The sequence below is a fragment of the Lissotriton helveticus genome, chromosome 9, assembly GCF_964261635.1.
Source record: "Lissotriton helveticus chromosome 9, aLisHel1.1, whole genome shotgun sequence".
Classification (NCBI taxonomy): domain Eukaryota; kingdom Metazoa; phylum Chordata; class Amphibia; order Caudata; family Salamandridae; genus Lissotriton; species Lissotriton helveticus.
The window spans coordinates 1,249,123,070-1,249,139,351 of NC_136070.1; the positions used below are offsets into that span (position 1 = coordinate 1,249,123,070).

The window sequence follows — 16,282 nt, forward strand, 5'->3', positions numbered from 1 at the left end:
AACAAATAGCAACCTTGGAGAGCTGGCGGGGCAGGCAAACACAGCATCGGGAGACGCAATATAAATAAAATAACAGCTAGTATCAAATTATACAAAAGCCCAACGTAACGAATTGCTCAAAAAAGTCAAACATCATGTGTACATGAAGACGCAATATAAATAAAAAAAAAAAACAGCCACCAACAGATTAAAGAAAAGCCCCTCCATAGCGGATCGGTAAATAAACTCCAAACGCATCTGTTTATGCAGCATCACACAACCCACATGCCCGTAATATTAAACAAACAAGTGATAGCCGCAAACCTTATCATTTAAATTAGTTAAAAAGCCGTTGTCCGAGCACCCGTGAATTGCCTGAGAGCTGGGGTACAAGCCTTCGCCAATGCAGAACGGGCACAGAGAGGCAGCCTGCTGTGGCGGAGCGCAAAATGATGCCCCCCTGCAGAATGCGAAGAGGCCCCTAGGCTCTTGAGTATAAAGCATGCCTCGCAGATATGTAATGAGCTTGGGCTGAATAGGATCCCCCCGAAAGGCTGCAGGGTTTCTGCATGTTAGCCCCTAAAGAGAGGTAACATTATTAAAGCCGGTTTATGAGGTAATGGACAAAGTAAATGACTTCAACTAAAAAGGGTGTAAAAAAGGGCCGTGTCTTGATTTCGAGTGCTCGATCGGTTTATGAATTATGTGATGACTCGGTTCAGATATGGGGTCCAGGATCAGTACATATCCAAACGCCTTACGCTATCGGCTTGGATAGAAAGTATTGTAACCAAACTCGAGGGGACTTCAGAAGTACAGTGCCATAAAATTCAGCCATCAATGTTTAAAACTAAATAAAAAGGTAGCGTCCCAAAAAAATAAATAAATAAATACCGCCTTCGGGTAAAGTCCGCGCTATATAAAAATGCATAAATAACTAACTAAATACATACCGCAAATCACTGCCGTCACTCTGCCGGCCTGCGACCAGGAAGTCAGGCAGGCCGGCGCGTCAACAGGAAACAGGAAGTAGGAGGGCGGGAGCCTACCCCCCCTCCCACGGAAGAGCCGCGATTGGACGGAGCCGCCGTGTTTGGAGCACCGGAGCAGGCAGGAGCCTACCCTGCGCCCCGGTGCAGAAGGAGGTAAGAAGAGTCCTGCTGCCGGGCCCTGCAGCTGAGGAGAGCCGCCGCACGAAGGAAGCCGGTGAGTGCGTTGCTGAGCGGGGAAGGGGGAGGCGGGGGGCGCGGGGAAGGGGGAGGCGGGGGGCGCGGGGAAGGGGGGGGGCGCGGGGAAAGCATGTGCGGGCGGGCGGCCTTTGTATGTATGTGTGCGTGCGTGTGACTGTGGGGGAGGGGGGTGTGTGTGTGTGAGCGAGTGTCTGTGTGCCTGTATGTGTGTGCCTGCGTGTGCATGCGCTCGCCTGTGTGTGCGTGCGTGCGTGCATGCAGAGGGGTGGGGGCTGCCTGCCTGCGTCTGTAAAAGCAAGGGCTGTGAGTTACTCTGCGCATGCGCGGGGGCAAGCCTGTTCATTCCAAGCCAGCCTCAGCCAGCCTCGGGAAAAACGAAAGTAATAAAAAAGCGAAACTGACACTGCCACTGCAGACAATGCTGCGCGCTCCCGAGGTGAAATCCGGCACTGAAAACGCTCGTAACACTTTGGTGTCCACTCTCCTAAAAACGGATCACATTAGTTGTCGAGCTGACAGCATTCATGCTTCGCATGAATGCTAACGTCAGCTCGACCTAAAAAGTATTAATGAAGGGGACAAAAAAAAAAGATTTTTTAAAATACTTGGACAAAAAGAATTTTCTCATCATAAAACAAAATGATACATAAAAGGAGGAGCCAAATGGAGAAGAAATATCCCACCTACTCTGCTTTTTTCTACATAGTGAATTCATTAATATCATTATTGACACTACAGCTGGTGAATATTGACTGGTATTGAATATTACCTGTCGTAGGTCAGATGGGTGGTTAAAATTAGACAGTGACTAATCCATGGTACTTTAATATCATTAAACAGGAACAAGTCAGATTTCTGCCCTTATTTTTACCTTGTCTACCATGTGTCAGACTGGTCAAGCTACCAAAACAGAATTTCAGGCAAGCGTGTTGAGCCTGGAGTAGTCAGGAACTGGTCTTCTAAGTGACTCTTCAACTCCTCGGGGTTGCCAGGATCTAGCGATGCAGGTGATTCTTCATAGTGGAATCAGGAACAAGTTTTAGAGCTGACTCTGGCCTTACAGGTGACCATACCCTGGGGTAAATCAGGATCTAGTCTTGCAGATGAATCTCCTGCCTATAGTGGAATCAGGTTCTAGTTTTACAGGTGAATCTGGCCTCACAGGTGATTTTTTTTTACCATTGGGTAGTCAGGATGTAGTCTAACAAGTTACTCTTTGTATCCAGGGGTAGTCAGGATCTAGTCTTACAACATATAGGAGAACAGTCAGCATGATCCCACATCGCCTCGAGACCCTCACGGGTGAAGCAGCAGTGCTCTACAAATCCTGCTTGATTGATTACGGGTGACATTTTGGCCCTAGGGTAGTCCGCATCTAGTCTTACAGGCAACTTAGGATCCAGGATGAATGAGGATCTAGTTTTACAGGTGACTATTTTGGTCCTGTGGTATTAAGGATCTAGACTAACAGGGGTCACATTCCTAAAGGTGACTTATTGGTTCTAGGGAAGTCAGGATCCATTCTTACAGGTGACAACATTGACTGCATTTGCTTTAACGCAATCAGGATTTAGACTCACAGGTTACTCTTTGGATCCAGTAGTAGTCAGGATTTAGTCTTACAGGTGGAATTTTGGCCCTGGGGTAGTCCCCATCTAGTCTTACATGTGATTTCGGATAATGGACGATTAAGGATCTAATCTTACAGGTGACTATTTTGACCCTGAGGTTGTCGGGATCTAATCTTACAGGTGACTATTTTGACCCTGAGGTTGTCGGGATCTAATCTTACAGGTGACTATTTTGACCCTGAGGTTGTCGGGATCTAATCTTACAGGTGACTATTTTGACCCTGAGGTTGTCGGGATCTAATCTTACAGGTGACTATTTTGACCCTGAGGTAGTCTGGATCTAGACTCACAGGTGTCAGTTGTCCATGGAAGAATCAGGATCTAATACCAAACGTGACTTATTGGTTCTGGGGAAGTCAGGATCCATTCTTACAGGTGACTCCAATGGCTTCAAGGTAATCAGGATCTAATCCTACAGGTGACTCATTTGATAGTAGTCAGCTTTTAGCCTTACATGTGACTTTGGATTCAGTGGCAGTCAGGATCTAGTCTTACATGTGACTCTTGATCTAGTGGCAGTCAGGATCTAGTCTTACAGGTGACTCTTGATCTAGTGGCAGTCAGGATCTAGTCTTACATGTGACTCTTGATCTAGTGGCAGTCAGGATCTAGTCTTACAGGTGACTCTTGATCTAGTGGCAGTCAGGATCTCGTCTTTCCATTGACTCTTTTGACCCTAGGGTATACAAGATCGAGTCTTACAGGTGACTTTGGATTCAGTGGCAGTCAGGATCTAGTCTTTCCAGTGACTCTTTTGACCTTATCATATCCAAGATTGAGACTTACAGGCAACTCTGTGGCTCTTGTAGTGAGCGTCTAGTTTTACAGGTGACTCTTGTAACTCTGAGGTAGCCACAATAGAGACATACAGGTGATTCATTAGCTCCTTTTGTAGCCCTACAGTTTAGGATCTAGTTTTACAGGTGACTTTTCTCACACAGGGCTACACTGTGCCCCCCCCCCTTCAGGGGATTCTGTTGGTCACTGGGTAGTCACAAACTATCCTCGAAGGAGACTCAACAGATCTTGTGGTAACCAGGAACTAGTCTTATGCTTTGTTAATAAAGTTTATAACGCGTAAGATAGACCGGACCGAGATCGTAAAGAGCAGCATGAGCCGTAAAGACCACGCGAGGACCTAGTCTTACTCGTGACTAGAGGTCCAGGAGTAGTAAGGGCTCAGTGTAGTTTTCAGAATCACACTTCCAGCGGTGCTTTCACCCTCTACACCTGAGCGAGGGAGAGGTCTCCTGGACGGTGGCCACACGCGCTGCAACTACCAGTCTCCCGGAATCCAAAGCATCTCTCCCTACTGTACTACACCCACCTAAGCATCCCCAACATTAACCTTTTCTCACAACAATCAGTGAGCATTACTTTGACGCTGACTGCTGGGCTAAGACTCTGAATGTGATGACACTAATAGGTTGCTCCTGTAAACAACAGCCAAACACATCTTCCTAGTTACCAGGACAGGGCCACAATCGCCACCACACCTCAGATGGCCTTCCCACAGTAGGGTCACAGCAGTCAGTGACAGCTCCCCAATTAACATATGAATATTGATAAGTTTTTATGATTGACCACACAGATGTGCACTTTCACCTGAGGGTATTCAGCTATGTCTCTGTAGATTGCAGTTTCAGGAATCTGACCCAAGATCGAATAGCGAGGCCTGTGGGGAAAAAGAAATAAAAATCATCAAATAGAGAGCTTGCATCTTCAGACTAGACAAACATGAAGTTACTCCTTTTATTCAGAGAGATCAGTAGTGAGTTTCCTCCTAACTGCCTTTAAGTGTATATGTTGCCCTTCCGCTTCTAGTCTGTCAACGGGGTCCCTAATTGAATCACTTCCAGGTTCACTGAAAAATGGCAGACTGCAGCTTAATTAAGGTGTGAATTACCCACAACCTGATTATAATCATGAGCAACAATGCTGAAATTGGAAAAAATGTACTCCGGGAACCCATAAATTGGGGGCCAAGGTGTGGTAGAAGAAAGGGGGTGGAGTCACGAGGGCGGAAAGCAGAGTTTGACCCTCAACAAAATTTTTTTTTTCTAAAACTGCTGTACACTCTCCACAGACTACAACACATGTACCATGTACCATGATGCTACTCCTCGATGTTGGAGGGGGTGCGGCAACCTTAGGGATGCACTCCATATTTGATCCAGATCCCTTTCATGCCAGAGGTGATGATGCTGGCCCACAACTCTGAAAGCAATGACAAATAACGAATGGCACATGAGCATCCAGGGCTTGAAAGCCGAAGAACTGATGATAGTCTATCACTGGTAGGAGGGCCGAGTGCCCCGCATTCGACCAGTGGTACCATAGTTTGGGACTCTAAGGGCCACGGAATGTTTGATATGAATGACACCTATCTCATGTTTGATATCAAATGGAAACCACTCCATGAGTGACTCAGTAGTGGCCCGTCCAAATTCAGAGAGGAGAGGAGTTGACATAACGGCTAGGGCGGGCGACCTCGAATCTGGGAAACTGGGTTCGAGTCTCGGCAATGACGCTGAACATCCTGTGATTCTGGGAAAATCACTTAATCTCCGCGTGCCTAACAAAAAAAAATGTTTTTAAAATGAATGTGTCCTCATGTAATGCAACTATTGCTATGTAAAAATCTCATACCCGATTCGGGCCAGGTTTGCGCTATATAAACTCTGTAAAAAATTTAAATTAAAAAAATCTCTCCCGCTGTGCTGGAGAGCCTCTTCCACTAGTGTTGCAGCAATGAGTCACATCCTAGTGCATTATACCCAAACCCTTGCTGGAGAGGTGGTACTAGGACACCTGGGGGTCAGCGGAGTAGGCAAGAACCGCTTTCTGGAGGGGGAGGGACACTGTTAAGGGGGGCTACACCCTGCAAGCTGGCAGCATTTGTAAAAATAAATACATTAAAAAAAGCTTCAAAGCAAAGACAGAGTTGAACACTAAATAGAGACAGCCAATGGTGAACAGACACAGACATGTTGCATAATTATCTATTTAGTAACTAGGCAACAAGGTAAAAAAAAATACTGCCTGTGTACTTCAAAATCCATGCACATTCACTTCCGCTTGCTCATATTGTGGGTGATTGTACTTACAACTGTGTTTTGAAGATGACAGTGAGCAGAGCAAACACCACGGAGACAACGAGCCCCACGTCCATGTTCAGTAAGATGGTGGCCACAAACGTCACCGCCCAGACCAGCTGCAAGAGACAGGAGAAGACAGCCTTGAAAAGCAGTGCTCACGTTTAAGAGTCATGCTGTATAAAGTGTTGCGTTATGGTGAAGACAGCCTATTTTGTAATGGCAATGTGTTAGAGTGCTGTGGTTGAGACTTGCATTTAAATGTTTGCTGTGTTACCGTGGCACTCTATGGTAAGGTGTTGTTTACATTAGGAAATTACATGCCATCAGATTTCAATGCACAGACCTGCCTACGACAGAGTGGCTGTGTGCCGCAAGGACACGCAAAAGGGTTTTGCGGCTACTGATGCAGGAGGGGTGAAGAGTTAAGCTGCATGTGGTCCCTTCTGTCCTGGGTGATTGTTTTAATCTGGTGGAGGGGTTTGGAATTGACTAAACAGAAAACCCCCACCATAGCCAAGAAGAGGGCGAAGTGTTGGTGAAATTGTTTGGTGGGAGGCAGAAAGAGCCAAGGAATGTTCTGTGGACTTATTCTCCCTAAGGGCCATATGTATCATGCCCAAATGCATTCGCGTTTGCGAACGCATTTTCGCAAAATGGTATGTATCACACAAATCTGCATGCAAAATAAGGAATCACACAAATCTGCATGCAAAATAAGGAATCGCAAAATTTGCGATTCCTTATTTTGCGATTGCATTTAAGGAATTGCAAATTTTGCGATTCCTTAAATGCAATGTAAGAAGCCAAAAATGTTTGCAAAATGTCCTTAAGGAATCGCAAATTGAATTCCTTGAAAAATGCACATTTTTGCATTTTTCTAAGTGCCATGTGACGCACATACATGCCCTTAGGGCATGTATGTGCGCCACATGTGCACCCATGCATATTTCAGGGGCGCAACAGGGTGTCCTTTGGACACCCCTGCACCCTTGAAATTATTCTCAATTTGCGATTAGCAAATTGCGACTCGCAAATTGAGAATAACTTATCATTCATTCCTATGGGCCTCCTGGCCCACAGAAATGAATGGGAAAGTATTCCTTAATTGAGATTCGCAATTTGCTAATCGCAATTAAGGAATTTTAAGAAATCGCAAAAAAAAGCGATTTGGTGCAATCATACATATTTGCGATTCTCAAATAGCGATTTCTTAAAAATCGCTATTTGAGAATCGCAAAACTGGATGATGATACATAGGGCTCTAAATCTTTTCAGGGCTGAATGTGCTTTTTCACCAGAGAGGCGAGAGCCACCAAACAACATGTCCACCAGTGATGCTAGGACATCCCAAAGAAGCTTGTAGACCTGATCCTGGCATGGAGAAAAAGTGCCACACTGGTGCCGATTGCTTGACCTAAACAGTCGGTCATGCCCAAACCAGAATGCAGGACTAATTTCACTGCATCACGAACATCCTGGGAAGCTTGAATAAGGGCAGGTCAACAATGAACAGTTGGCTAAACATGCCCAACAGGTTCCAAAGGGCGTGGGACTAGGGACCTAGATGACAGCTGGCGTTTGCAGACCAAGAGCTTTTTTTTCAATCAATCTTTTTATATGGAATTTATATTAAAAGAACAGTCTTACACAACAGCATAGAAATACTGGTCCCTATAAGGCCAGCATTATTGTTTCAGCATGCATACCAATGCGCCCCATGCAGGCCCTCAATGGGACACCGGATGCATGTGAATGAGGTTGGATGTACTGCTTGCTTTTTGTTGTTAGGGTGTTGCGAAATGATGTTGAGCCGCCAGGAATTTAGACTCCGAAGAGAGTGGCTCCGTGGGTTAGTGCAGGATATTAGGATCTTGATCGGGGCATGATCAGATAGGCCCCACACATGAGTGGTCAATGTGGTTAATAGATGCAGACAGCTGGTGGTGGAAGTGAAGAAATAATGTGGACTGGAGAAGGATTTGTGTACTCCTGATAGGAATGTGAATCTCCCTGCCTCAGGACTGAAGAGTTTCCAAACGTTGGTAAGTACAAGTCTTCAGGTGAATGATGCAAGAGGGGATGAGGATGGGGGAGGCCACCAGAGTGAGTCCAGCCTTATCAAGGTCACTCTTTATAAGGCAATTACAGTCACCTCTTGTTGGACCCGGCCTCATGGCGTGGTCCTACCCCTCCCCCCTGGCGGGCCCAGGATGACATCGGCCCTCCATCGAGCCACGGTCACCCCCTGGGCACGACCCTACACGAACTACCGACGAGAGCAACCACCCTGGCAAACCACGGCTCTACCCCCTGGAACATGGCGTACCCTGCACGCCCCACCACTGCCGGTCTGGCTACCACTCCGGATCACCCCTTCAGGCCCGACTCCAGCTTGGGCCCATCACGTCCCGAGCACATGGCCTCGCCCGACTCCATCTTGGGCCCATCACGTCCCGATCACGTGGCCTCGGCCCTGGCCAAGGCCCCAGCGGAGCCCCGACATCGAGGCACCAAGATCCCCCCGGGTGGTAGAGTGGCCGCTCAACGGATCCAAGAGGAGGGGAGTTTCGATGGCCCTCCAGCCGTCCCCGGACGCCTGGTATCGATCGCCCTCCGGACTCCCTGGACACCACCATCCCGGCCCCTCTGACCCCCAGGCGCGAGGGTCCGGACATCAAAGGACTCCAGTCCTATATCTGGGCCAGCGCTGGAGTAGGACGCCAGTTGTATCCTGGAGTCAAGAGCCCTGCTGACGCTGTCGCGGCTGACCCGAGAAGAACTCATTACCCTGAAGCCTGAACCCATCTTTGGAGCCTGCTGGCGCTGCCGCGGTCCATCTTAGCTGAATCATCTTTGGAGCCTGCTGGCGCTGCCGCGGTCCATCTTAGCTGAACCATCTCTGGAGCCTGCTGGCGCTGCCGCGGTCCATCTTAGCTGAACCATCTTTGGAGCCTGCTGGCGCTGCAGCGGTCCATCTTAGCTGAACCATCTTTGGAGCCTGCTGGCGCTGCCGCGGCCCATCTTCGCCGAAACCACCTCGAGGCCTGCTGGCGCTGCTGCGGCCCCCTCTCCGTTAGAGACCATCTGTCGAGTTCTGCTGGCGCTGCCGCGACTCGACCTCTCGGAACCCCCCGGCTCGAGGATTGAGAGCTGTGCGCAGGGTATCCCGTCCCTCACCAGTATTGAGACTGTCCCGCTACCCTGTCCCTTATTTACGAGACTTTTCAGATCCCTCGATCTGCCTGTACATATCGCTGAAGACAAGCAACCTTTATTCTTGATAAAGCCTAAGAACTTATCCTCTTGTGTGGTGTCCATTTGTAGTGGTGTGGTTACTCTGCTGTACGATCCTAGGAGAGGACCCTCACCCAGGAGGCCTCTCGATAACGCTCGGCTACTTCTAGACGGAGGGGTGGACCTAGGGGTGGTCATTCAGACATCTTCTGCCTCCCCCGGGATCACCTTTCTAACATTGGTGGCAGGCGGTGCGATCCGAGCCAACGCAAATCGTACAGAGAGTGATTCACCCGCTACCGATAAAAACACACCGCGACCATGACTACTCAAGAAACCAGACCGACTGCAGAATTCCGGAAAGAGAAAATGGAAGAGTTCAGTCATAAGGAATTGAAACAATTCTGCAAAGACCTGGGGATCGCTACCACTGGCCTAAGCACCAAGGAAGACTTTAAATCGGCCCTGCAAACATGGGTGGAAGCCGAAGACACGCCACCCCAGAATGAAGATAACCCGGGCCCGAACGGACGCCCGGAGACCGATGCGTCCCCAGCGAGGGAAAGACCCGCAAACCTAGACACGGGCCTCTCCCACGAAGACGCCCGAGAACGAGAGAGGAACCGGCTCCACGAACTAGAGCTAGCCCGACTCCGGCTAGACGGAGAACTACAGGTGGCGGAAAGAAAAATAGCCCTCGAGCAACTACGGCTAAAAGGAGACCTGGAGGAGAAACGAAGACAAAGAGACCTCGAAGAAAAGAAACTCACGTTCGAGCATGAGCGTGGCTTAAAGGAACTAGAGATCAAGGCCAAGACGAATGAGGCCAGCGCCTCCGGGGTCAAGACCTCGCCCCCTCCTGTGGACACGAAGGTGCACATACCCAAGGATGTCGTCAAAGAGTACTATAAGAACGATGACATCCAACAGTGGTTCAAAGCCTATGAAGTAGCCATGACCGCCCATCGAGTACCCCTCAGGGACTGGGGCGCCGGCCTGTGGGGGAAGTTCGTCAACGAAGGGAGGGACGCCCTGCTAGAGCTCCCCGATGCCGAGATGACCTCGTACGAACACATGAAAACCGCCCTCCTCACTCGCTACGGACTCACCCCCGAAATGTACCGGCAGCGATTCCGAGACTGTAAAAAAATCCCCGGTACCACATGGGTGGAATACGTGAATTTTTATAGCAGAGCCTTCGAGGGGTGGATCAAAGGCAGTCAGGTCACCACCTACCAGCAGTTGGTCGACCTCATTATATGGGAACATCTTTCCAACAACTGCTTCATCGAACTCCGGCAGCATCTCCTCGACAGCAAACTGACAGAGCCACGAAAACTCGATGTCGAGGCTGATAGATGGGTGAGCACCCGAGTCCCCCAGAGTCCGATGGGAGACTACGGCCGGGGATCCCCGGGGAACCACCGACCACGAGGTGGCGGAGGAGGCCAGAGCAGGGGCCGAGACGCCCCCACGGGGTCCTCCCCTACCTCCACTTCGCCAGCCCTGGGCCGAAGGGGGGGCCCCTCCAGCACGACCGGGGCCCCGCCCGAACGTTACTTGCCACAGATGCCAGCGGCCGGGTCACTATGCTAATGATCCTCTCTGCCCGATGAACCAACGACCCGGCACCACCGGTCCTCCAAACCGCCAGATCGCGGACGCCGCCCTGGGTGAAGAAAGAGGCGAGGAAGAGGATGACGACCCCGAGCAGGCTGAGTGGGAGCCCGCCGCTATGTCGTTGGTGTGCCTGGGTGAAAGAGACATGATCCCCCGAGCCCCGATCCCAGGCAACACACAAAAGTACCGCCAATGGGTCACCATTAATGGACACCGGGCCGAAGCCCTCCGTGACACTGGAGCCAGCGTGACGGCGGTCCGCTGCCATTTGGTGACCCCTGAACAAATTTTGCCCAACGTCCTGTGCCCATTACGGTCAGCGGACAACTCCGAGAGCTTGTGCCAGATGGCCCGTATCCCCTTCGAATGGGGAGGAGTGTCGGGCATGCTGAAGGTGACCGTCCGGGACGATGTCCCCGTGGACTGCCTCCTCGGCAACGACCTGGAAAGTTCCCCCTGGGCCCACGTCGAGCGGAGAGAGCATCTGGGGATGCTAGGCCTTCCCGAGTGGGCCTGTGCGACCACTCGATCCATGACCGCCCGGGCCTCCGCCCCGAACGAAGACAGCCCGCCTGAAGAACCGGAGTGGCCCGCACCTCCGCTGCCCGCCGTCCCCGAGGACGCCGACCCTGAACCCAGGCCCCAGGGGCCCAACCACGAAGACCTCACCGAGCTCGCCCACCTTCCGGAACTAGCCCAATGGCGCCAAGAAGGTGGCCCCACCCGCGAGCAGTTCCGGCAGGAACAGAAAACGTGTCCCTCCCTCGAGGGAATCCGACAACAAGCCGCCACGCAAGCCGCCGGAGACCCATCGGGGTCCCACTGGGTCTATTGAGACCACGATCTCCTATACAGTGAGCAGAAAATTGCCGAACTGGGGGCCAGCCGAGTGCATGTGGTCCCCCTACGATTCAGAGACTTCCTCTTGAACCTGGCACATGACGTGCCCCTCGCCGGGCACCTGGGGCAGGACAAAACCTACAGCCGCCTGGTGACCCATTTTTACTGGCCGAAAATGCTCAACGATGTGAACAATCACTGCAGAACCTGTCCGACCCGTCAAGCCAGCGGGAAGAGCGGGGGGAAAGTCAAGGCCCCGCTCCAACCTTTTCCCGTGGTAACAACACCCTTCGAGCGAGTGGGGATCGACATAGTGGGGCCCTTGGACCCCAGCACCTCTCAGGGACACCGCTTCATCCTCATTCTGGTGGACCATGCCACCCGCTATCCCGAAGCCATCCCCCTCCGAACCATCACGGCCCCCGTGGTGGGCCGAGCGCTAATGGGGATCTTCTCCAGAGTCGGCTTCCCCCGAGAGGTCGTGAGTGATCGGGGCACAAACTTTATATCTAAATATATGCGGTCCCTGTGGCAACAGTGCGGGGTCACATATAAGTTCACCACCCCGTATCACCCCCAAGGAAATGGACTTGTAGAGCGGTTTAACCGAACACTGAAGGGGATGATCAAGGGCTTAGAAGAGCCGCTACGACGCAGATGGGATGTCCTGCTGCCCTGCCTCCTGTTTGCCTATCGAGAGGTGCCCCAGAAGTCCCTGGGGTTCAGCCCCTTCGAACTGTTGTATGGGCATCCTGTCCGAGGTCCCCTCAGCCTGGTCAAAGAAGGCTGGGAGACGGCTGTCCGAGATGCTCCACCGGATGTCTACCGGTACCTCCTGACCCTCCGCAACCAGAGTCGGAAGTTCTGGGAACTTGCCGAGGCCAACCTGGAGGCCAGTCAGGAGGAGATGAAACGCTGGTATGACCACAACGCCTCGTCCATCGAGTTCAAGCCGGGCCAGCAGGTCTGGGTCATGTCCCCGGTCGAACCTTGTGCCCTCCAGGACAAATGGACGGGGCCCTTCAAAGTGGTGGAGCGCAAGAGCCCCGTCACTTACTTGGTGGACATGGAGTCCCCCCGGAACCCCCTCCGGGTTCTACACGCTAACCGGCTCAAGCCTCACTTTGCCCGCACTGAACTGAGCCTGCTGCTAGCTACAGATGACGGAGCTGAAGACGACTCCGAGCCCCTACCCGATCTCCTGAGCACCACCGAGAAGGACGGCTCCGTCGAAGGGGTCACGCTCTCCTCTACCCTGACCCCCGGACAGCACCAAGACTGCCGAAAGCTGTTGGGGCAATTTGCAGACCTATTTTCCCTCACTCCCGGGGTCACCCGGTGGTGTGTCCACGATGTAGACACCGGGGACAGCCGCCTGTACAACACCGGGCTTTTCGAGTTCCCGACCGAGTTCGGGCCTGCATTCAGTCCGAAGTTGCCAAGATGCTAGCTCTGGGGGTAGTCGAACCCTCAAACAGTCCCTGGGTCAGTCCCATTGTCCTGGTCCCTAAAGCCGCCGCCCCCGGCGCACCCCCGGAGCTCCGGTTCTGTGTCGACTACCGGGGGCTGAATGCCGTCACCAGGACCGACGCCCATCCCATCCCCCGGGCAGATGAACTGATCAATCGCCTGGGGGCCGCCAAGTATCTCAGCACCTTCGACCTCACGGCCAGTTATTGGCAGATCGGCCTCACCCCTGGTGCACAAGAGCGATCTGCCTTCTCGACCCCCGACGGCCACTTCCACTTCAAAGTGATGCCCTTTGGCATGAAAAACGCTCCGGCCACCTTCCAGAGACTAGTGAATAGAGTGCTGGCGGGGCTAGAAGAGTTCAGTGCCGCATATCTGGACGATATTGCGGTATACAGCCTCCACTGGGACGAGCACCTGACACACCTCTGGGAGGACCTGACGGCCCTCCGACGGGCCGGACTGACAATAAAAGCCAGCAAGTGCCAGATAGGCTAAGGGTCCGTGACCTATCTGGGGCACCAAGTAGGGAGCGGCCAGGTGGCTCCCCTCCAGCCAAAGATTGACGCCATCCGGGCCTGGGAGCCCCCGGTCACCCAGGCAGCAGTCCGAGCCTTCCTGGGGCTCACTGGATATTATCGGCGCTTCATAAAAGACTATGGGAGCATTGTGGGGCCCCTCACAGAACTGACCTCCAAAAGACTACCACAGAAGGTGCACTGGACCCCCGAGTGCCAAGCAGCCTTCGAGACTCTAAAGACTGCCATGTGCACCGCCCCTGTGCTCCAGGCCCCCGACTACAGCCGAGAGTTTGTGGTCCAAACCGACTCCTCGGAGCACGGCATTGGGGCGGTCCTATCCCAAGTAAACCCTGAGGGAGTCGACCTTCCCGTGGCCTTCATCAGTCGGCGCCTACTGGCTAGAGAACAACGATGGAGCACCATCGAGAGGGAAGCCTTCGCCGTCGTGTGGGCCCTAAAGAAACTCCGGCCCTACCTCTTCGGCACCCACTTCCGGGTACAGACCGACCACCGGCCCCTGCGGTGGCTGATGCAGATGCGGGGCGAGAACCCGAAGCTACTGCGATGGTCCATCTCCCTCCAAGGGATGGAATTCACTATGGAGCATCGCCCTGGCAACGACCACGCCAATGCGGATGGCCTGTCCCGGTTCTTCCGCCTCGGCGAGGAGAACCCCCAAGAAGATGGGTGACTCTCCCCTGCCTTCAGCTGGGGGGGGACGCGTGTTGGACCCGCCCTCATGGCATGGTCCTACCCCTCCCGCATGGCGGGCCCAGGACGACATCGGCCCTCCATCGAGCCACGGTCACCCCCTGGGCATGACCCTACACGAACTACCGACGAGAGCAACCACCCTGGCAAACCACGGCTCTCCCCCCTGGAACATGGCGTACCCTGCACGCCCCACCACTGCCGGTCCGGCTACCACTCCGGATCACCCCTACAGGCCCGACTCCAGCTTGGGCCCATCACGTCCCGAGCACGTGGCCTCGCCCGACTCCATCTTGGGCTCATCACGTCCCGAGCACGTGGCCTCGGCCCCGGCCAAGGCCCCAGCGAAGCCCCGACATCGAGGCACCAAGATCCCCCCGGGTGGTAGAGTGGCCACTCAACGGATCCAAGAGGAGGGGAGTTTCGATGGCCCTCCAGCCGTCCCCGGACGCCTGGTATCGATCGCCCTCCGGCCTCCCTGGGCACTGGCTCCACCCCCCTGCTGGGTGTCTGGACACCACCATCCCGGCCCCTCTGACCCCCAGGCGCGAGGGTCCGGACATCAAAGGACTCCAGTCCTATATCTGGGCCAGCGCTGGAGTAGGACGCCAGTTGTATCCTGGAGTCAAGAGCCCTGCTGACGCTGTCGCGGCTGACCCGAGAAGAACTCATTACCCTGAAGCCTGAACCCATCTTTGGAGCCTGCTGGTGCTGCCGCGGTCCATCTTAGCTGAATCATCTTTGGAGCCTGCTGGCGCTCCCGCGGTCCATCTTAGCTGAACCATCTTTGGAGCCTGCTGGCGCTGCCGCTGTCCATCTTAGCTGAACCATCTTTGGAGCCTGCTGGCGCTGCCGCGGTCCATCTTAGCTGAACCATCTTTGGAGCCTGCTGGCGCTGCCGCGGTCCATCTTAGCTGAACCATCTTTGGAGCCTGATGGTGCTGCCGCGGCCCATCTTCGCCGAAACCACCTCGAGGCCTGCTGGCGCTGCCGCGGCCCTCTCTCCGTTAAAGACCATCTGTCGAGTTCGGCTGGCACTGCTGCGACTCGACCTCTCGGAACCCCCCGGCTCGAGGATTGAGAGCTGTGCGCAGGGTATCCCGTCCCTCACCAGTACTGAGACTGTCCCGCTACCCTGTCCCTTATTTATGAGACTTTTCAGATCCCTCGATCTGCCTGTACATATCGCTGAAGACAAGCAACCTTTATTCTTGATAAAGCCTAAGAACTTATCCTCTTGTGTGGTGTCCATTTGTAGTGGTGTGGTTACTCTGCTGTACGATCCTAGGAGAGGACCCTCACCCAGGAGGCCTCTCGATAACGCTCGGCTACTTCTAGACGGAGGGGTGGACCTAGGGGTGGTCAGTCAGACATCTTCTGCCTCCCCCGGGATCACCTTTCTAACACCTCTATTACAGTAAGAAGAGGTGCGGAGGCCAGTAGAGTAATACGGAGATGCCCTAAAAAAGATTGTGTTGTCGGCTGTGCCAAATATACAGACAACATCGTAATAAAAGATCAGTACACTAGCCTTGCTACCACCATGTACAGTCCAAGTTTGTGCGTTTTGTATAGTTGATTTGTACCAGGAGCGGATTGTGGGTAGAATTGCTACACCAATTGATCCCTTATGGAATCCAGCCTGGTATACCATGATGGATGAGGCCAATTCTCGCTTTGACTTCTTATGCTTTTCCTTGGACTTACCTTAAGACTTCAATTCTGATGAGGATATGCCGCAAGAACGATCAGGAAGGGCACATTCGTCTCAACTTTGACCTGTCCCGTCATGGACTTTTATGTTTGGCAACATAAAGTTGGCCTTGCGGTCCTGTATGGCCTTCGGATTCACAGGGGGGCTATCATCACAGGTCTTAAAGTTATGTTCCAACCCCCAGGTAAGAAAGACACAGGGGCCTGTTTGCGACAGTCCCTACGTGTTTGAATCCAGTTGTCTTAGGGAGGTGACATTTTCCCATGCACACTGG

The 16,282-nt window shown here is 52.8% G+C and overlaps 1 protein-coding gene across 3 annotated transcripts in view; it reads right to left on the reverse strand.

Annotated features, from left to right (window-relative positions):
• The window catches only part of LOC144782429 (solute carrier family 26 member 6-like), a 235,226-nt gene that overhangs the window by 88,192 nt on the left and 130,752 nt on the right, over nt 1-16,282 (reverse strand). For all 3 annotated transcript variants that reach the window (XM_078661782.1, XM_078661781.1, XM_078661783.1), the window contains exons 13-14: nt 5,908-6,014; nt 4,406-4,475 (exon numbers count right to left, since the gene is read on the reverse strand). In XM_078661782.1, coding sequence (XP_078517908.1) covers nt 4,406-4,475; nt 5,908-6,014 — 177 coding nt within the window. The remainder of the gene's footprint in view (nt 1-4,405; nt 4,476-5,907; nt 6,015-16,282) is intronic.